This window comes from Drosophila willistoni, unplaced genomic scaffold (assembly GCF_018902025.1).
Source record: "Drosophila willistoni isolate 14030-0811.24 unplaced genomic scaffold, UCI_dwil_1.1 Seg571, whole genome shotgun sequence".
Classification (NCBI taxonomy): domain Eukaryota; kingdom Metazoa; phylum Arthropoda; class Insecta; order Diptera; family Drosophilidae; genus Drosophila; species Drosophila willistoni.
The window spans coordinates 26,992-49,442 of NW_025814492.1; the positions used below are offsets into that span (position 1 = coordinate 26,992).

At 39.9% G+C, this 22,451-nt stretch overlaps 2 protein-coding genes across 2 annotated transcripts; both read right to left on the minus strand.

Moving 5' to 3' along the window:
• Nucleotides 1-1,196: 1,196 nt before the first annotated feature.
• Nucleotides 1,197-18,913, minus strand: LOC124461634. Its single transcript, XM_047013138.1, has 3 exons — nucleotides 18,056-18,913; nucleotides 11,306-11,449; nucleotides 1,197-1,538 (listed from the first exon to the last, which is right to left on the minus strand). The coding sequence occupies exons 1-3, from the start codon at nucleotides 18,911-18,913 to the stop codon at nucleotides 1,197-1,199; spliced, it is 1,344 nt and encodes a 447-aa protein (XP_046869094.1).
• Nucleotides 18,914-19,365: 452 nt separating this feature from the next.
• Nucleotides 19,366-20,286, minus strand: LOC124461635. Its single transcript, XM_047013139.1, has one exon. The coding sequence runs from the start codon at nucleotides 20,284-20,286 to the stop codon at nucleotides 19,366-19,368; it is 921 nt and encodes a 306-aa protein (XP_046869095.1).
• Between the last annotated feature and the right edge of the window lie 2,165 nt (nucleotides 20,287-22,451).

A 22,451-nucleotide genomic window follows, 5' to 3' on the forward strand; every position in this document is an offset into this window, starting at 1 on the left:
TCTATTAAAATACACTTAGACCAGCTTAAGTCACTTTGGGCAAAAGTCGAGGCAGAGTTTTCACGATGCTATAAAGCCTTGACGGCTCAAAAGAACGACGATAGTCCGAAGCACATAGCTACAATTAAAGCTAAACATGATTATTGTTATATGGTATATGTGCGAGGCGGGACTTTGTTTGGAGAGCGAATCGAGCAGTTGTCCACAAAAATGGCTCCCCACCAGTCAGGCTCTCCGTCGATTCCACCCATCAAAGCCACACAGTTCCCCCGTGCGAAGTCGAAATCTTTAACGGAGACAGCCTGGCTTGGCCTACATTCCGTGATTTGTTTACCGCGATTTTTATCCATAATCCAAGCCTAACACAAGTGGAGAAACTTTACCACTTAAGTTGCAAAACTCGCGGTGAAGCCAGAGCCATTGTTTCTAGGTCACCCTTGACCAATGAAGGGTTCCAGTCCGCGTGGGATAACCTCACTGCGCGATACGAAAATAATCGATTATTGATTATGAGCCAAGCCAAGCAGCTTCTACAGATCCCAGCTGTAACACAAGAGTCTGGCAAAGCGTTGAGAGAATTGCAGACCTCAATTCAAGGTTGCTTAACCGGTCTTAAGCTTTCTGGAGCTCGTACAGACAATTGGGATATCCTTCTTATAGCAATCTGTACGAGCAAAATGCCCAAATCCACCCTTCTGTTGTGGGAACAGTCCGTTCCAAATAAGACCGCCGTCTCATCATGGGACGACCTTAATCGATTCCTAACTGAACGCCACCGTGTACTAGAGGCCACAGATGTCCTTCAACCAAGCTCTAGCGGTCAGACCTTTCCGTCCGTAAGCCGAAAACCTACGGCACGAGCTCAGGCCTTTTCCGCTCAAGTACAAGAGAGCTCAGCACATGATGCTTGTATAATTTCGAATCCTGCGTCCTCCGATTCTTCCAGCAGCCCTCATGTAAACGTGGGAAGTTACTTCGCCTCCACTCGCAACACTGGCCTCCTGGGTACTGCAAGGGTAACTATTCATCATCGTGGCCAGCAGTTTCCAATCCGCGCTTTGATTGATATGGGATCCGAAGCGTCCTTTATTTCCCAAAGAATGTTTGAATTGATTAATCCTCCAAGCTGCAAAGTATCAACTAGCATTCGCGGCATTGGGCAATGCGATGCTGGTAGCGGCGACAAAGTGTGCCGCTTACAGATTTCTCCTCCTGACGAACCGCTGCGACGGTTCCAAGCAGTCGCCGTGGTGCTGCCTAGTGTAGCTGAAGCACTTCCGTCCCGCGCCGTCCCGAATAAGGTGAAGCAGGATTCGCTTGACCTTCCGCTCGCTGATCCGCAATTTCACCAAAAAGCTCCTGTGGATTTGGTGCTTGGAGCCGAGCTCCTTCCCACTATCCTTGGGGAACGAATCATCAAGAATGTTGGTGATTCCTTCGTGGGGATCGAGACGATGTTCGGATGGGTTCTCTGTGGATCCGTTACTGGAAAATCCAGAAGGTCTCGGTCCACCTCCTCCAGCAGGCCGAAGATGTCTCTAAGGACAGCAGCACCATCCGATTTAGAACGCAGTTCTAATTGCTGCAGGTGCCGCGTTTGTCAAGGGGCACACGCGCTCCGTCAGTGCCGACAGTTTCGAGGACTACGAGCTGACGACAGGCTACGGGTAGTCTTGAGCAACGGATACTGCCCGAACTGTTTGGCTCATGAGCATTCCAATGGTTCCTGCAGGAGCACAGCAGGATGCCATCGATGTGGCAAGCAACACCACACGCTCTTGCACATCGACAGCTCTGTCGCCTACATCCAACCCAAAGAGCAAAGACCCGAAAGGCACCCGCCTTTCATTCGGACTTCTATCCAGAGGTCATCAGCCATCGTGCCGCCTACTCCATCTGCATCCAAAGTTCCCCCTCCATCTCCACCCGTGTCTTGGCGATCCAGAACGCTGCCATCCCCCATCCTTAGACATGTCCAGCGAGGCAATTGCAACTTGTTGCAAGGGGGGCGGTATGTTCACGCCACCGGGTGAACAGCAGAGAGTGAGGGTAGGGTTTTTTTCCAAAACCGAATTCGGTCACACTGAGGAGGGTGACGAAGGGTTCTGCTGTAAATCGCCATATTCAATCCAGTACGAACATCTAACCCGGACACCCGTTCTTTCGTTGCTTTCGATAATATACCGGTTTTCAACCCGAAACATTCTCGTGTGTGTCGGGACACCTAACATGTAACATAAATAGAAATAAACCAGAATTAATCTTAAACGAAGTTCTCGCGCGTTTTAATTGCATTACTCACTCACCAGACCCCTGCAGAAATTGGCACCCGCCAATCACTTCAGGCTTATTCCGGTCCTTCCGCCCCGCCACAAACAATCTTAAGTACTAGTCTAAGAAAAATATCTCAATCTTGTTGTTAGGCTCTAATTTAAGAGTAGATTCAACAAATATATATTAAACGTTAAAAAAAAAAAAAAGAAAAAAAATTAGTCATGGCGACGAATATAAACTTTTGAGAAATTTACAATTGGTAGAAGAATCCATACCCTTTAATAGAACAGATACTCTTACCTTGATTCGTAAGGATATTCTAGACAATAGTAAAAAAGCATACGAATGTAATGTAAGGCAATACAATTTAAGATCCAGTCCCGTTTCATTTAAGGTCGTCCAAGAAATTTTTAAAAGAAATTTTAACTTGAGCAATTTTAGTCAGAACTATAAGAAATTAGGACCTCAGTTCTCGCAATGTCGAGTTAACAAGAAATTGGGAAATGCGTATTATTTATTGGAAACTTTGCAGGGGAAAGAAATTGGAACTTATCATGCGAAGGACATTCGACCTTAAAATTCCAGGTAATCTTCCTCCTGGTAGTTGTCAAATTACCTGTGTTTGTAATGGTTGCGTGTAAATTTAAATACTAATTATCCGACGCATATTTGAGTTTATCGCAAACTATCAAGTGCGATCAAAAATATGTGGCGAATTCATAACCGTTTATAGCAAGGGTGGCCACGGAAATTTAACTTGGGAGCCGGCTCTTTACGCGATCTCGAGCTCGCAACTTGTTGGCAGAGGGAGTGAGGGACAAGTAAAAATAAGGGTTGTTTTTGATGAGTGCTCGAGATTGCGTTCCTTTTTCCCCCTCCCCGTAAAATTCGGGACTTGTCCGTCTCTCTGCCCACAAGTTGCGAGCTCGAGATCGAGACCTTTTTCCCCCTCCCCGTAAAATTCGGGACTTGTCCGTCTCTCTGCCCACAAGTTCGACGACGATCGCTCGCTCGACCCAAAAAAGGTCGTTTTATGACCCGTCATAAAACTCGAGGCACACAAATTTTTGTGTGCGTCGACTCGCAAAAGTGACCTTTTTCTCTGCCCAGCCTCTGCCGGTAAAGAGCCACGGGAGCCAAAAGAGTAATAATGCATCTCTGCAGAAGCTTTGCAGCGTAACCGCAGCTAACTTCATAAAGGGAGGGCTTTGAGAATAGAAGGGAAAGGGTATATAAGAACCTTCCCACCTCACTTCCACCTCTTTTCATTATTCTGGCTTAACGACGAATTGCTTTCGTTCCCCGAAGAATAAAGTGAACAGTTAAAATTTGTTTTGTGAAATTCACCAAATAAATAAATTCACTCGGGTTAAATAAAATATTCGTAAGCCCAGCAACAAGCCAAAAAGTAAAAGGCAGCTGCAGTAATTAAATTTTTTGGATACCAATCTCGACATAGAGGCATAGGAGGCGTAAGACTAACCTCGTGGTGAACCCTAGAACCATAGGTTATTCAGCCTCTACATTATATTCATTTCACAAGGTATGTCGACTAGAAAATTTTTTTTACATTCGTCTAAAATCACATTATTCGATCTAGGAAAAATTTACGTAAATTTTGGCATAATCCGTCATAGGCCTATCACCAACACCACATGGCCAAAACAACTCTACAGAAGGAGAAAATTAATTCGCTCGTGTTAAACATCAGTCAACAGTGACGTCATAGTTTGACCAGTTTGAATGTTAGCTGTCACAAGGCGAAAAGTTGTGTGTAAAAGGAGAGAAAATTATAAAGTGGTCATACAGAAAATTTTTGTTTGTAAATGAACATACTCAGTCACAAAAATTGTTGGAAAAAAATATTAATTTTAGTTGTCGGGGTTGTAAACGAAAAAAAAATTGTAATTGCAGAAGAAACGAAAATTTTTATCGAAATTAAAAGTGTCAATTCTATAACGGAAAGAAAGATACCCTTTTTCAGCGCACCTATGTTAGAGTCAATTTTTTTATTGTGAGTTTGTGTGTCGGTATTAAGCATTTAAAACACTAATAGAATCGTATAATTCGGTAAAACCAAACCATAAAAAGTATATTTAAAAACATCAAAAACCAACACATGATCCAGCTGCTGAAGGCCTTCATCGGTGGACTTTCCAAAATGTAAGTGTATTCTTTTTATCACTTTTACCTTTTTACCGCTAGAGCGCATAACATATGGTGATTAAGATTAAAGTGCAAAAGAAAAAAATGTTTGACGACCACATATACCTATGTTATGCTGCTCACTCGCTATTATTGTTTTATGCATTCTAAATTTTATTTGCCTTTATCACACATACAAACTACACTTACGAATGATCATGATAATTTTGAATTAATTAACTTAAAATTATTAAAAGATATAAGTGCTATCAATAATCCGGTGTCGCGATTAATTTTTTTTGAATAACCTTGAAAAAATTTGTAACTATTTTATTGCATCAGTCTGCATCACTATTAAATGCAGGGTAAAAATCTGGTTATTCATATAGTTTACAGTAATCATTAAAAGAAAAAAAAAAAAGAAAACAACAAAAATATGTAATACAATAGTTAATAATGAAGCGTAGATTTAAGTAAAGTAGTGGGAGAATTTATATACGGTGAAGAGAAAAAATGCCTTTGCGAATGAAATTGTTTTTGAAGAATAAGCAAATAAGAAAAATGTATTTTGAATAGAAGTCTAAGTTCCCACAACATGATTATATAAAACCGATGAAATAGAATGTGCATTTGGGGTCCTTTAACATATCCAAATTTTTGTCTTTTGTTATTGGCCATGGACGGGAGGGTATAGATGCATAATGGCAGCCAACATCTAAGCCATACTAGAGTAAGACATCATATATTGGGAGGAGTTCGTGTTAGATAGCTAGTTGATTAACTTAGTGGTATTTTTTTTTGTCCTGTTATTTGCGACATTAAAAAGCCATATGTTTGTTCGTTTTTTTTGAGAATGCAATTCTCTCTTTTAGCTTCATTAGGGACTCTATAATAAATTATATGTAGCGAGATGTTTCGAAAACTGCAGCAACAACCCACCCCACCCGGAAGAGCTACGGTTACAAATTAGGGTCCCGATCCGCTGTAAGATCTTAATATCATGGTGTCAGTTTTTTTTTTTGAGAGCCAACACTACCCTGCTACTGTACATATGGCACAAGGAATCTTTGTTTTTCCAAAAGATAGCTAATTTGGAATTTAACCAATTAACTTAAGGCGTTTTAAAACGAATGAATAAAAATTTCAATTCAATTCAATGTAAACCTCTAACGTATAGTGTTGTATAACATATAGCTTTAATATACCAGTGCTGCTGCCATACATTTAATGACTGATGTATTGTTTATATGGCATTCGTCGCTAGATCATTGCATTCGTGACTGTTATATGTCAATGTTTTGCGTTCAATAAGAAAAGTGAGGTTAGAATTTAAAAAATTAAGTGAGTTGTATATAAACCACATTCAAAATGCCACTTCCAAGACGTTCAAATACTGGTAGACGAAGAGAATGTCGTAGACGTAATGCGAACACGGTTGAAAACAACATGGAATTGGCGGCTCATAATTATGATAGCACAATTGATTATAGCATATATTCCAATATTGGACGTAATGAATAAAGAATGTGTGCATTGCAGAGCATTGAAATTTATGAACGAAACGCCTGCCATGTGCTGTGCTTCTGGAAAAGTTAATTGCCTGCATTAGAACCTCTACTAGACCCTTTGCACTCATTAATTTATGGCAATTCACAAGCGTCAAATAAGTTTTTGTAAAATATTCAAAAGTACAATTCGTGCTTTCAAATGACATCTTTTGGGGCTACAAATATTATAAGAGATGGATTTATGCCGACCTTTAAGGTAATTACTTCTTAGTACTTACTATGCAATTTGATTTATGAGAAAAAAATTCCAGATTCAAGGTCAGATATACCATAGGGCTGGGTCACTGTTGCCACTCCCAGATGCTGACCATCAGTTTTTACAAATATATTTCATTGGTGATGTTGATAGAGAATTGAACCAGCGCAATTGCTACAAATGTTAGAAGAGAAATCTTGAGTGAGCTGCAAAGATTTTTCCATCAGCACAAAGAATTGGTCAAATTATTCAAGAATGCACCGGATCAGATGCCCACCGATGACCATAAAATCATAATACGTGCTGACAGAACACCACTCGGACAACATGCCAGCCGATTTAATGCACTTAATACACAACAAACAATTTCATCAAAGAGATATTGTTTTGCATCGTAGGAATGAGCAACTAAATCGTATTTCTGAACTCCATCGTTGTTATGACGCATTACAATATCCGATTTTGTTCTGGAGAGGAGATGACGGTTGCCATCAAAAGAAGAACTAATTGATCACGTGTTTCCAAACATAGTTAAAAACTATACAAATCAGGATTGGCTGAGGGAACGAGCAATTTTAGCACTAACCAATTCAAATGTGAATGAAATAAATGATCAAATTCAACAGAAATTACCAGGTGACATAATATCATACTGCTAAAGAAGAAGACGCAGTAAATTATCCTGTGGAATTTCTAAATTCTTTGGAGCTATCCGGTATGCCACCACATATTTTAAAATTGAAAGTGGAACAAGACTTTGTATAAAAAAATTAATGCCTAATTTAATCGAAGCAACAATTCTAACTGGCAAAGAGGAGAAGTTGTATTAATACCAAGGATTCCATTGATATCAACTGACATGCCATTCGAATTAAAAAGTCTTCAATTCCCAGTGCGACGATAAATAAAGCGCAAGGACAAACCCTTCAACACCCTTCAAGTGTGTGGATTTAGAAGAGCCGTGCTTTTCTCACGGGCAATTATACGTGGCATGTTCCAGGGTGGGAGCACCAAATAATTGGTTTTTTTATGCACCTGCAAACAAAACAAAAAATATTGTATGCTCAAAAGTATTAAACTAAGTTAAGTGCGTAGCAAAAAATTTGAAAATTGCCATATCGAACATTTAATGGATGAACTAAACAATTAATTCGCCAGCAAGTAAAAATGGGGCAGAGCAACGCTTGCCGGGCCAGCTAGTTTTACCAGATGCCAGCAAATATGCATAAGCGTTAACTCAAACTTATGGCGATAAGCAGTTGCCAGTAGCATACTCGTCCCGTTCATTCACTAAGAATGAAATAAATGAAAGTAATAAAAGTACTACTGAGCAAGAACTAGCTGCAATACACTGAACTATTGCACACTTTCGCCCATATATATATGGCAAACACTTCAGAGTCAAAACTGACCATAGACCACTAACGTATTTATTCTCTATGATAAATCCGAGCTCAAAACTAACAAAAATGAGACTTGACCTAGAAGAATATGAGTTTACAGTAGAATATCTGAAGGGAAAAAATAATTTTGTTGCGGATGCATTATCCCGCATTACAATACAGGATTTAAAAAATACAAAAGCAAATGTCCAATAAGTCACTACCAGGCAACAAAGTAGACAAAATAATCTTTGGCCAGAGAATAAAAATGTAAATACATTTAGGCACGTATCTAATGATGCTTCTAAGCCCAAAATACACGAAGTACTCTGCAATGATGAAGTATGAAAAGTAATGACCTTGCGCATAACACATAATTTATGTTTCCTCAAACATGGGAAAAAAGTTATAGCCAGAATTGAGATTGGATATCTGTGGAAATGGAATGGAAATCTAGACTTAGGTCACTACTGCAGTATCCAGATTTTAGCAAAGAATTTTGTATAATAACAGATGCGAGCAAATATGCATGTGGAGCAGCGTTAACTCAAACTTATGAAAAACAAGCCTTAATATAAACCATAATTTTCAGTTAACCAATTAACTAAAGGCGTCTTAAAATGAGTGAATAAAATGAATTCAAATAACGAACCAGTGTTGTACAACGTATACCTCTAACGTATAGTGTTGTATAACATATAGCTTTAATATACCAGTGGTGCTACCATACATTATCTATATATATGTAGGAAATGAAGTGTCAGGCGGGCATAATCATGGCAATCGGGCAGTAGCTAGTGAGCGAGACAAAACGACACGCAGCGGCCCTACCTATCTGGTTGGCTCACTCATTAGCAAATAAAGAGAAGCGTTGATTTAAAGAGCACTCGCAATCGTACTCTCTCCTCTATCACATCGCGCACCCAAATTATCACTAAGGCCATTTAAATAATATAAAATATATGTATTCTTAACACAAAGAAACATTATTAATAATATAAGACCAAATAAGGAAATCACATCCTTTAATATTATTGAAATCAATAAACCGGGATAAAGTAAAATCCCACATATATAAAATTGTAAGCCGGTTTTTTATACCATACTCCCATAGGGTGAAATGGTATATTAAAGTCGCTAAAATGGATGTAACAGGCAGAAGGAAGCATCACCGACCCCACAAAGTATATATATTCTTGATCAGGATCAACAACCGAGTCGATCTAGCCATTTCGGTCTGTCCGTCTGTCCGTATGAACACCTAGATCTCGGAGACTATAAAAGCTAGAGCCACCAAATTTGGTATGTAGACTCGTGTAGTATGTAGAGTGATCGAGTTTATTTCAAATTTTTGCCACGCCCCTTTCCGCCCCCGCAATTTAGAAAAAGCTTTTATCTCAAAAACTATTCCAGCTAGAGTCACCATATTTGGTATGTATATTCGCCTAGTAAATGCACATGTTGTATGTATATAAATTTTGCCACGCCCTTTTCCGCCCCCGTAATTGGAAAAACTTCATTATCTCCCGTAATTTTTTAACTTATGCAATCAAATTTGGCACACCTAAATTTAATACTAATATCTAGCAAAATACCAAATTTGATCAAAATCGGACAAAAAGCAGTCGAGTTATGCATATAAACGTTTTTCCATAAGGCCGGAGTTAGCCGTTGGCTGGTGTGGGCGCTAGGGTGCTCGTATAATAGAGTGAGCCAGATACTAAGAGATACTAAGATATGCTTGTAAGAAGCATGTGAAAATGCATTTGTTTAATAAAGTTGAAATATTTGCTTTACTGGTGTATGGTATACCAAAGTCGTCAAGTCGACTTACTTCATTTTTATAAGGAATCAACCAATTTCGCCCATTTTTTTTAAATATTCGTTATGGCGCAAGGAATTTTTGTTTTTCCAAAAGATAGCTAATTTGGAATTTGACCAATTAACTTAAGGCGTTTTAAAACGAATGAATAAAACATTCAATTCAATTCAATGTAAACCTCTAACGTCTAGTGTTGTATAACATATAGCTTTAATATACCAGTGCTGCTGCCATACATTTAATGACTGATGTATTGTTTATATGGCATTCGTCGCCAGATCATTGCATTCGTGACTGTTATATGTCAATCTTTTGCGTTCAATAAGAAAAATGAGGTTAAAATTTAAAAAATTAAGTGAGTTGTATATAAACCACATTAAAAATGCCACTTCCAAGACGTTCAAATACTGGTAGACGAAGAGAATGTCGTAGACGTAATGCGAACACGGTTGAAAACAACATGGAATTGGCGGCTCATAATTATGATAGCACAATTGATTATAGCATATATTCCAATATTGGACGTAATGAATAAAGAATGTGTGCATTGCAGAGCATTGAAATTTATGAACGAAACGCCTGCCATGTGCTGTGCTTCTGGAAAAGTTAATTGCCTGCATTAGAACCTCTACTAGACCCTTTGCACTCATTAATTTATGGCAATTCACAAGCGTCAAATAAGTTTTTGTAAAATATTCAAAAGTACAATTCGTGCTTTCAAATGACATCTTTTGGGGCTACAAATATTATAAGAGATGGATTTATGCCGACCTTTAAGGTAATTACTTCTTAGTACTTACTATGCAATTTGATTTATGAGAAAAAAATTCCAGATTCAAGGTCAGATATACCATAGGGCTGGGTCACTGTTGCCACTCCCAGATGCTGACCATCAGTTTTTACAAATATATTTCATTGGTGATGTTGATAGAGAATTGAACCAGCGCAATTGCTACAAATGTTAGAAGAGAAATCTTGAGTGAGCTGCAAAGATTTTTCCATCAGCACAAAGAATTGGTCAAATTATTCAAGAATGCACCGGATCAGATGCCCACCGATGACCATAAAATCATAATACGTGCTGACAGAACACCACTCGGACAACATGCCAGCCGATTTAATGCACTTAATACACAACAAACAATTTCATCAAAGAGATATTGTTTTGCATCGTAGGAATGAGCAACTAAATCGTATTTCTGAACTCCATCGTTGTTATGACGCATTACAATATCCGATTTTGTTCTGGAGAGGAGATGACGGTTGCCATCAAAAGAAGAACTAATTGATCACGTGTTTCCAAACATAGTTAAAAACTATACAAATCAGGATTGGCTGAGGGAACGAGCAATTTTAGCACTAACCAATTCAAATGTGAATGAAATAAATGATCAAATTCAACAGAAATTACCAGGTGACATAATATCATACTGCTAAAGAAGAAGACGCAGTAAATTATCCTGTGGAATTTCTAAATTCTTTGGAGCTATCCGGTATGCCACCACATATTTTAAAATTGAAAGTGGAACAAGACTTTGTATAAAAAAATTAATGCCTAATTTAATCGAAGCAACAATTCTAACTGGCAAAGAGGAGAAGTTGTATTAATACCAAGGATTCCATTGATATCAACTGACATGCCATTCGAATTAAAAAGTCTTCAATTCCCAGTGCGACGATAAATAAAGCGCAAGGACAAACCCTTCAACACCCTTCAAGTGTGTGGATTTAGAAGAGCCGTGCTTTTCTCACGGGCAATTATACGTGGCATGTTACAGGGTGGGAGCACCAAATAATTTGTTTATTTATGCACCTGCAAACAAAACAAAAAATATTGTATGCTCAAAAGTATTAAACTAAGTTAAGTGCGTAGCAAAAATTGCCAATTTACGGCCCGCTGCGTTCTCTTTATAGCTACCATATCGCCAACTTGATAGATAGCTTCACCTTTCTTGTTCTTATCATAATTCCTCTTGTAAATCGCCTGCGCCTTCTCTATATTAATCTTAGCCTTTTGTCGTAGCTTTAGACGATCGTCGTTGAACTGATCTACTTGTTCCTCCTGTAATATATCCAGCAAACGGTCATCTATATGGTTACGCATTCTCGTTCCAAAGAGGACTTCAAAAGGTGACATTTTCGTTGATGAATGCATCGTTCTGTTAATAGCCTTCTGTACTTGAGAAACCCCTTTATACCATTTCGTAGGTTCATCTGTTGATATTTTTCCGATCATAGGATACAACGGTTAACTCGTTCGATTTGGCCATTGCCCTTGCTACTCCTGTGGTTGACAGTACATGCTCTACATCGTTTGATCGAAGGAATTCTTTAAAAGCGTTTGATGTGAAGGCCACCCCTCTGTCACTTATGATCCTCTCGGGAAATCGAAAAATGTCTGTCCATTCGATGAGTCTTTTAATTACTTCTTGACCTGTAGACTTCGTTGGAAACAACCATACAAATTTCGAAAAACCATCTACCATTACCAAAATGAATTTGAACTGCTTGTCCTAAATGATCGAAACGTAAAGTATGTAGCGGTGTGTCTCCTTTGGTTATACAATGTAAATATCCTTCTTTTTTACCCAGCTGTTTATTATGAACTATACATTTTATGCAGTTTGCAATCAATCTTGATACTTTACTTTCCAAATGGTACTATTAGCTTTGGTACTACCAATAACTCATTACCTTCAACTTCTTTGAATAGCAAACCACCTTTCACGTTGAAGCTCTCATATGGTTGTTGCTTTAGTACCTCTATAATTGCGATAATATTATCATCTGTCTGCTGTGCCATCTTTAAAAGCGCTGTTATTTCATATTTTATACTAAGCACGACTGCGAATAACGGCTTAAACAGTCCACGTGCTGCATCTTAACTTCTGATCGGTGCTCCACGTTCAAATTGAAATCTTGTAGATACAATATCCATTGCGCAACTTTCCTTGGGTTGTCCAGCTTTGTCGTAGTTCGCTTAAATGCAATCCAGTCTGTCACCAATTTCACCGGGATCCCTAGCAAATAATGTCGAAATTTTTTTAACGCCATAAATGCTGCCTTGATTTCAAGAATGTAGCTATGCCTCTTCGAATCTGCTTTAGATCTTACTCCAAAAACAGATCGGATGCAAATTGTTGTCAAATAGCTCAAGTAGTATCGCTCCAAAACCGTATTTTGTAACATTGGTTCACTTATTATCGCCGTTTTCAATTGCTGCAACGCCTGAATCTTGGACTCATAATAAACTTAACATCTTTTTTCAGCAACTTGGTAAGGGGTCGTGCTATCTGCGCATACCGAGGAATAAACTTTCTAAAGAATCCGTTTAAAACAAGAAATGCCTGAATCGTTTTGTTATTTATATTTACCGGGCCAAATCTTTCCATCTTCAATTTCGTGACCTAGAAAGCATGCGTTTTTGCAAAAAACTACATTTTCCCCATTTTATTTTCAAATCATACTTTGTTGCAGTTTCTAATATCAATTTGATTTTGTTTAGACACTCGTTTGCTGACTTAGCATATACTATAATGTCATCCATATATAATTGCATTATATTCTTGTTAATCAGATCCTGAAATATGTGGTTAACGAAACGAATGAATGAAGCAGGAGAATTACGAAATCCAAATGGCGCTCTATTAAACTCGTATAATCCTTCTCTAGTAACAAACGCTATAAATGATTTGCTAGATTCCTCTATGGGCACATGGAAGAATCCATTTTCCAAATCGATAATCGCATAAAAGCTTGCTGCCTGCAATCTCTCAAGCACTTCATCCATTATAGGAACTGGAAAGCAGTCTTCCAAGACCATGCTATTTAGCTTCCTGTAGTCTACACAAACCCGCAAATTATTGTCTCATTAACTTGATTTTTAACCGCTTTCGCTTCTGTCGCTGACAAACGACTGGGTGACTGCCTAAATGGGATTATTGCGCCATCTGGTACAATTTTTAACTCAATAGGGCAATTTACCTTCTCTGCATCATTCGGCTGATAGCTATCCTGTATCAACGCTTCGACTTGATTTTGATATTGCGGTGGGGCCGAATAACTACATGAGATGTCAAAAACATTGTTTGGTGTCTTCAACCAGGCTCATAAATGTATATCCACGCTCATCGATCGATACTCTAAACTTCTCAACGAAGTCGTATCCCAAAATAACGTCACAGTCCATAGTGTTGCTCTCCACTACCAATTTTTGCTACGTCTTTAGGTTATCTAGGATGACTTCTGTCTCGAAAAAGCTTTTTGCTTTTGTTTAGCTTTTGCAACTTAGCATTAAGCAACTTTCTTTTAAATCAATCGTACCCAAGTATTTTAGAAAAGAGTTCTTTACAATAGTGACATCTGAGTGCGTATCGATCAAACCGTCAACATTTACGCCATTCAACGACACCAACTTGACCCGTTTTTGTATATTTATTTTACAAACAGCCGATAACTTTCTGGGGCAATTAGTTGAAATATGTCCACTTTCATTACAACTAAAACATTTTCTATCCGCACTATTACAGTCTTTACGCTCGTGCTCACTGCGTAAATTCTTTCTTTTTAATGTTTTCCACTTTTGCAATAGACGTGATTGCTCGAATTCGCCATATTGGTCTTGTAATTCTTTTAGCGATTTACAATTGTACATTGAGAACTTGAACTCGGTTTTAATATTTAGCCCATCAACTATGCACCGTATATCCGCCGCGTCTTCGATTTTTCCAGCACTAGCAATTTTTCTCATATTTAGCATATATTCGTGAAACGATTCACCACTGTGCATTTTACGATCGCGTAACTGTTGATGTAGGTAAGCGTTACTTAAATTTGACTCGAACTCACAACACAACATTTGTCTCAAACTCTGAAAATCACTCACTGTTTCTGACTCGAGATATAACTGTGCCGCACCACTCATTTTATTTCTCGCATCTGCTTGTCTGTGAGCTCGTAAGCTTCGGCACTCTGCTCGAATTTCTCAAACCATTTCTCTACCGGTATATTGTAATCGTCGAACACACATACAACTTTTTCGAAATGCTCAGGGTTTATTTTGACTTCTGCATACTTTCTCTCATCTGCTTCGATTTTAAGAGAAAACATTTGTATTAACTGTTGCATCTTTATATCTAGATCTCTGGGATCACTTTTTTCTACGTCACTAACTTGTTTAACTTCCATATTATTTTTTATCGATTCTTCTTCCACTTAACCAAACGTTTCGTTCAAGGTCTGCTTTTCAACAATCTTCTTTTTGTTCTTCTTTTCGTTTTTCGACTTCGCTGGTGTGCGCAATGATGGCGACATTTCGTTTTTTCACGACTTCGTGGCGCCGACTGACCGACTGTTCGAGAACGATTTCTTAGAAAAGCTACCGCTCACTACTGGAATTTTCACAACTGTACAACTTTTATTTGGATGTTTTGTACCAACTTTTACAAAATCAACCGCAATTTTACAACTTTATTGTTTTTTAAATTCCAGCACAACCACATTTATATTTTTCTAAGAACTTTCTCCACATTATACATGCACTAACACACACAAAACCGGCGAGCCCCCAAATGTCAGGTTAACATTATATGTATATGTAATAGTTTATTGTACTAATATTAACTGAAATGTTTAAATTGAGGTGTAGTACATATATTTCTTTGAGAATAATAATTAATTTCACAACTGCCGAACGCTCTCGTAACCTGTTTATATCTTCTTCGACTCACGACTCTCTCTCTTAGATGCCTCTCACTCTCAGCTGCTACACGCCTCATCAAAATACGGGAAATCTAATATCAGTGTGCCCATCTCGTCTTTACATACATATATGACAAACACTTCAGAGTCAAAGCCGACCATAGACCTCTAACGTTTTTATTTTCTATGATAAATCCGAGCTCAAAACTAACAAGAATCAGACTTGACCTAGAAGAATATGAGTTTATAGTAGAATATCTGAAGGGAAATTATCCCGCATTACAATACAGGATTTAAAAAATACAAAAGCAAATGTTTAATAAGTCACTACAAGGCAAAAAAGTAGACAAAATAATCTTTGGCCAGAGAATAAAAATAAAAATACAATTAGGCACGTACTTAATGATGCTTCTAAGCCCAAAATACATGAAGTACTCTGCAATGATGAAGTATGAAAAGTAATGACCTTGCGCATAACACATAATTTATGTTTCCTCCAACATGGGAAAAAAGTTATAGCAAGAATTGAGATTGGAGATCTGTACACCAATGGAAATCTAGACTTAGGTCACTACTGCAGTATCCAGATTTTAGCAAAAAATTTTGTATAATAACAGATGCGAGCAAATATGCATGTGGAGCAGCGGTAACTCAAACTAATGGCGATAAGCAGTTGCCAGTAGCATACACGTCTCATTCATTTACTAAGAATGAAAAAGGTGAAAGTAATAAATGTACTACTGAGCAAGAACTAGCTGCGATATACTGGGCAATTATACACTTTCGCCCATATATATATGGCAAACACTTCAGAGTCAAAACAGACCACTAACGAGAAGAATATGAGTTTACAGTAGAATATCTGAAGGGAAAAAATAATTTTGTTGCGGATGCATTATCCCGCTTTACAATACAGGATTTAAAAAATACAAAAGCAAATGTCCTGAAAGTCAATACCAGGCAACAAAGTAGACAGAATAATCTCTGGCCAGAGAATTAAACTGAAAACACAATTAGGCACGTACCTAATGATGCTTCTAAGCCCAAAATACATGAAGTACTCTGCAATGATGAAGTATGAAAAGTAATGACCTTGCGCATAACACATAATTTATGTTTCCTTAAACATGGGAAAAATTTATAGCAAGAATTGAGATTGGAGATCTGTACACCAATGGAAATCCAGACTTAGGTCAGTTTTTTCAAAGGCTTGAAAAACAAACCGGTATACTTGACATCAAACAACTCAAATTGGCACCGAGTGAAAAGATCTTTGTAACATTTTCAATAGAATCTTTTAAAGAAATTGGCAATAAAATATTGAAAACATTAAGAGTACCGCTAATCCATTATAGAATTATAGAAAAAAAAAAGATAAAGAAGCAATATTTTCTACATACCATGATGATCCCATACAGGGTGGCAATACAGGCATTACAAAAACTTTGGCCAAAGTAAAAGGACATTATTACTTGAAAAACATGACACGTCATGTAAAAGACTACATTAATAAATGTGAAAAATGCCTAAAGTCAAAAACGACGAAGCACATAAGTACACCCTTAGTTATTACAGAAACCCCCATACATGCTTTTGATAGGGTAATAGTAGACACCATAATCACTACCAAAATAATGGAAATGATTATGCAGTCACTCTAATATGTGACTTAACGAAATACTTAGTAGCAATACCAGTTCCCAAAAAAGCGCTACAACAATCTCAAAACCTATTTTTGAATCCTTTATTCTGAAGTTCGGTCCAATGTCATTACGGACATGGGAACAGAATACAAAAATTGAATTATAAATGACTTGTGCAAATATTTAAAAATAGACAACATTATGTCTACCGCACACCACTACCAAACCTTGGGTACCGTTGAAAGAAGTCATAAGACATTCAATGAGTACATTCGAAAAAACTGATTGGGACATATGGTTTTACAATATTTTGTGTTTTAACACAACCCCATCAGTAACACACAAATACTGTCCCTATAAACTTGTATTTGGTAAACAAAATTATTTAGCAATCCATTTTAATAGAATAAATAGAATAGAACCGTTATATAACGTGGATGACTATGCTAAAGAAGTTAAGTTTAGATTATAACTAGCATACAATAGAGCTAGAATAATGTTAGAAAAAAAACACAAAGAAAACCAGTAACACTTTTATGATAATAAGTCAGCAGATTTTAAAATAGAAATAGGAAATAAAGTTTTCTTAAAAAACGAAGCTGGTCAAAAGCTTGATTCAGTCTATTTAGGACCATTCGAAGTTGAAGAACTATCTAAAATTAACAACATAAAAATTGGGAACAATAAAAATAAGACAAAAACAGTACATAAGGATAGTGTTGAGTTTGGCGCTAAGGTTCGATGTTTTAGCGGGCCCACAAGAAAACACTCCACTTTTCACGTGATACTTCATTTATTTCTTCCACGTGTATTTCTTATGCTAATGGGGTGTGTATGGTGTGTGTGCCGTATGCGAGTCGTTATTATGCGAGCCGCTATGATTGTAAGCGAGCCGTTTGTAAGCGAGCCGCTATGATTGTAAGCTAGCCGTTTGTAAGCGAGCCGTTTGTAAGCGAGCCGCTATAAATTAATCGCCCTCACTCGCGGTTGTAACCAAACTGTTCTGTCCGCCGCTTAGTAACAAGCATAGAACCTAACATGTAAGCTTAAAGCGCAAGATGCAACGGTTAATTTCCCAGCACGTAGGCTGGCGCTTAAGAATAAGTATGAAAATGAAAGAGAATGAGTGATATGGGTTAACCCATTGGTGGCTGCGTCGGGTCTGCTGGGCAGTTAGCGAATTTCGGCGGCAACATTCCCCCCCCAGTAAAGCTGCTCTCTTCAGGGGGTTGCTTTGCTCCAAAACAGCCGACGTCTAATACAGCTACTTTAGCCACGGGCCGTTGAAGAGTCCCGTTGGCAGTTCTGATGATCACTCGACGCACCTGGTTGTCTTTGGCCAGGATTGTTTGCTCGACTATACCTTTTGGCCATCTATTTTGGGGCAGAGTCTCGTCCAATATTACAACGACGTCTCCAGCTGCTATTGGTGGTCTCTTCGTAAACCATTTTCCTCGCCTGGCTAAATCTGGAACGTATTCGCGTACCCATCGTCGCCAGAATTGATCGGCGAATTCTTGTACAGCTTGCCACATGTGCTGTACGGTATGTGTGGTTTCGAAGACTGGTTTATAGCCGCTTGCTGACCCTAGTAGTAGATGGTTAGGGGTGATAGCCTCGTCGTCTTTGCTGTCCAGAGAGACAAAAGTAAGCGGTCTGGAATTTAGGATGAATTCCACTTCCCAGAGTGCGCTTTTTAGCCCCGCGCTGGTGAATTTCCTCGCTGGGCAGATTGCGTAGAGTACAGTCTTGACGGAACGAACAAGTCGCTCCCATGCTCCCCCCATATGAGGAGCGGCTGGTGGATTAAATTTCCATTTGATGTCAACGAACGCCGGTTGCACGGCGTTGAAGTTGATCGTCTGCGCTTTGTCACAGATAATCTTTTCAGCAGCTTTGAAGTTAGTGCCATTGTCGCTGTAAATTTCTCTCGGGGTCCCGCGCCAATTGATGAAGTTTCGGATGCACATTATGCACGATGCAGTGTCCAAAGAGCACGCCAGTTCTATATGCACTGCCCGTATGGTTAGGCAGGTGAAAATAACGCCCCATCTTTTTTCGCTTCGCCGTCCTACAGCAACCAAGAAGGGCCCGAAGTAGTCGATACCGACGTAAGTGAAGGGACGTTGGTAGGCAGCCAGCCTGGCGATGGGCAAGGGAGCCATTTGCGGTGGAACAGGCATGGCGCTCTCATTTTTACAGCGTTGGCAAGACTTCCGCATGCCTTTGTATAAGACTCGTAGACGTGGTATGTAAAACATGCCTCGAATCCTGTTAATACACGTCTCATGGGATGTGTGGTGCATTTCCTGATGATACCAGTTCACTATGAGCCGAGTAATGTGGTGCCCATATGGGAGCAGTATTTGGTTTTGGCCGTTTAGGTTTTCTGCTCGCCCTCGGGTACGTAGGAGCTGGTTTTCATCTAGAAAGATATTCAAACATATGAGTTTAGAATTTGTTTTTAAAGGTTTACCTCTCGTTAAGTTGCGAATTTCTGGGTTGAATTCAGATGACTGCGCATGCCGCAGTAGGAGTGTGCGTGCCTGCTGAATCATCTCGTAAGACACCTCTGTAGGTGGCGATGCCTTCTTTTGTTTCGCTTTCAGTTTCTCAATGTAGAGAATGAAGCGCGCTAAAGCTCGATATAGCCTGCGCCAGTCGGAAAAATATTCCGCGTTAAGTTTAGCTCCATCGGCGAATTGTCGATGAAGAGTATGTTATGCCTGACTTCAGCATTGTTTGGTGGCCCCAAATCATCGCATTTTGGCCACTCGTGTTGATCCTGCAGCAAATAGTCTGGACCGTGTAGCCAAGTTTTATATTTATTGGCGTTGTTTGTTTTAGTAGCAAGATCTGCAGGGTTAAGGTTGGTTGGAACCCAATTCCATTGGCTAACGTTTGTGAATTCCAGTATTTCGCCCACGCGGTGCATGACGAATTGCTGAAACTTTCGTGGATCCATACGAAGCCATTTGAGAACAGTCTTTGAGTCGGACCAATAACAACTCGAGTTAATTGACAAACTTGGATTGCGTTGGATTCGGTTGCTCAGCTTTGCTCCGATAACTGCGGCCTGCAGTTCCATCCTTGGTATAGATAGTGGACTCAACGGTGCCACTTTCGCCTTGGAGGCCACGAAGCTGAGGTAGGTTCTTTCCCCCTGGCGTATCCGAAAGTAGCAGACTGCTGCGTATGCCAATTCGCTGGCGTCAACGAACGTGTGTAACTGGACATCATGGATTTGATCGCTGCTGTTGAAATAACATCTCGGGATGGTCAATCCGGCGATTGTTGTAAGGATCCGTTTCCATCGTATCCATTTGGGTAACAATGCGTCGGGCAAACCAGTATCCCAGCCAATGCCGCTTCTCCAGACTTCTTGCAGTAGGATTTTCAGCTCTATTGTAAAGCATGAGATGAAGCCGAGTGGGTCGTACATTGACATAAGTACTTGCAAGAGCTCGCGTTTGGTTGGTGTTTTGTCACTGTCTAAAACGTTGCGCTTCAGCCTGGCGAACTTGCAGATGAATGTGAATACGTCGGAGTTCGGCATTTAATATAAGCCGAGTACCTTTTCTGTTGCGGTAATTTCGACAGCTTCGGGGAGTAGCGAATCGCTCTTTAGTATTCGTAGGACCTCCTTTGAGTTCGAAGACCAATTGCGTATGTGGAAACCACCTGCTGCATGGATGTCTCTGACTTGAGTTGCGATGTTTCCGACTTCCACGTAGTTGTCGCCGCTGTATATAAAATCATCCACGTAGTGGTAGTCCTTCATGGCTTGTGCTGCTTGAGGGTACTGTTGGCAGAATCGATCTGCATTTTTGTCACGAATAAAGTGTGCAATGCAGGGTGCGCAATTGATTCCGAAAGTAAGCGCTTCCATAACATAGACGTTAGGCTCTTGCCTCTCGGATTTGCTGTCGAACCACAGAAACCTTTGCGCATGGGTGTCTGCTGGTCTCACTCGGATCTGGTGGAACATCTCGGCGATATCACCACAGATCGCCACTCGTCCCACTCGGAATGAGAGTAAGAGGTCAAACAGGGAGTTTAGGAGATCTGGACCACTCCAGATGTAGTCATTCAGGGCCTTGCCGCCGGATTGGGCGGCTGCGTCCCATACAAGCCGGACCTTCTCTGGTTTATTTGGATTTTTAGTTATGAAGGTTGGTAGATACCATGTCCGTCTGTTTGGTGCAGCTATTTCCTCCGGCGTCAGCATGCGAGCATAGCCCTTTTCGACGAGGTTTTCGATTTGCTTGGTGATTTGCTCCTTCAACTGTGTGGTTGTCGGTAAAATTGCTTTTGTAGGCATTTAAGCCGTTTTAGTGCGTTTGCGTAGCTATCAGGTAATAAAACTTCAGGGTCTTTCCACATTAGACCGACCTCGTACCTGCCGTTCTTCAAGGCGGTAGTAGATTCAAGTCTGGTTAGAGCTTGAGTTTCTTCTGGTGATGATAGCGGTTTTGCTGTGGTAGCGTCTAATGAGAACGCTTGTTTGATGATCTCATGCAGCTTGGCGTCTGCGTCTCGGCATCCACACATGTGAACGCTGACATTAGCTCTAATGGCCCTTGATGGCGTGGAGCTTTGTAGTGCCCATCCCAGTCGCGTCTTTGACGCTATTGGTTGGTGCCATGCCCCCTCTTTGATTTTAAGGGGTACGGCGAGGTTCCAGTTATTTGTGCCGATTAGGATGCTTGGGCGTGCGTTGGTGTATGATGCTATCGGTAGTCCCGCTAGGTGGGGGAATTCTTTGGCGAGAGCCCTTATGTCGATAGACTGTACAGGTAGATCCAGGGTATCTACACTGTGAACCTCTTCCAAGTAGAATTGATTGCCATTATGTGGATTGGCAACCGTAAGCGTGACACGTTCCGATGCATTTTCTTCGCGTGTTGTATCGTTGGTCCATTTTAGGCACAGTGGATCTGGAACGCCTTTTAAGCCGAGTTGCTTAAAGACCTTGTTGTCGATGAGCGTTAGTGCCGATCCCTCATCTAGAAATGCAAAAGTGTTAGTGACTTTCGTTTTATTGATGATTTGTATTGGAATGACAAGGAAATATGTTGAGCCAGACTCTCTGGATCGTTGGGTGTGCTTGCCCTCCGGTGTATGCACGTTGGTGACCATAGCTGGTCTGTTTGGGCTGCTGGATTTCGCAGCCTCTGGTATCGGCTGCATCTCATGGATCAATGGGTGATGTTTGCTTCGGCAGCCTCGTATGCCGCAAACCTTTTCACGTTGGCACTTTTGGTGATGACGGTTTAGGCATTGTTGGCAGAGCTTGTGATTTTTCAGAAAAGACATCTTTCGTTGATGTGGCGTGGCTTTGAACGATGGGCAGCTGTGTATTTTGTGCCCAGGTTCGTTACATACGACGCACGTAATTTCCTTGACCTGCTCTTTAGGTGCCTCTGTGTGATGATTTAGGCTTCCGCTCTTCTTATGGTAAAGCGGCGATGTTACCTGGCTTGCTGCTTCAGCTATGTCGTAGATCCATTTGCTAAAAGATTCCATTGATGGTACCTTAGTGTCTTTGGGAAACATTGCCCACTGCAGCTTCAATTGTGTGGGGAGTTTCTCTAGTAGCTCTTGTACGAGCATTGGGTTTTGCATGTAACCTGTGAGTCCACATGCTTCCATCGTTGAGTAGATGTTTCGTACACACAGTGCGTATTCGATAAGTGGTTCAAGCTTATCTTTTATTGCGGG

Excerpts from the sequence above, each read along its gene's own strand:
- LOC124461634 (XM_047013138.1), bottom strand. The coding sequence starts at position 18,913 with ATGCCTGTTCCACCGCAAATGGCTCCCTTGCCCATCGCCAGGCTGGCT. Across the intron at positions 11,450-18,055 it reads TCCTGGCCAAAGACAACCAG|GAGGAACAAGTAGATCAGTT; the intron begins GTGCGTCGAGTG and ends GATATATTACAG. Across the intron at positions 1,539-11,305 it reads TCTATCAAGTTGGCGATATG|AGACATCTTCGGCCTGCTGG; the intron begins GTAGCTATAAAG and ends TGCTGTCCTTAG.
- LOC124461635 (XM_047013139.1), bottom strand. The coding sequence starts at position 20,286 with ATGCCGAACTCCGACGTATTCACATTCATCTGCAAGTTCGCCAGGCTG.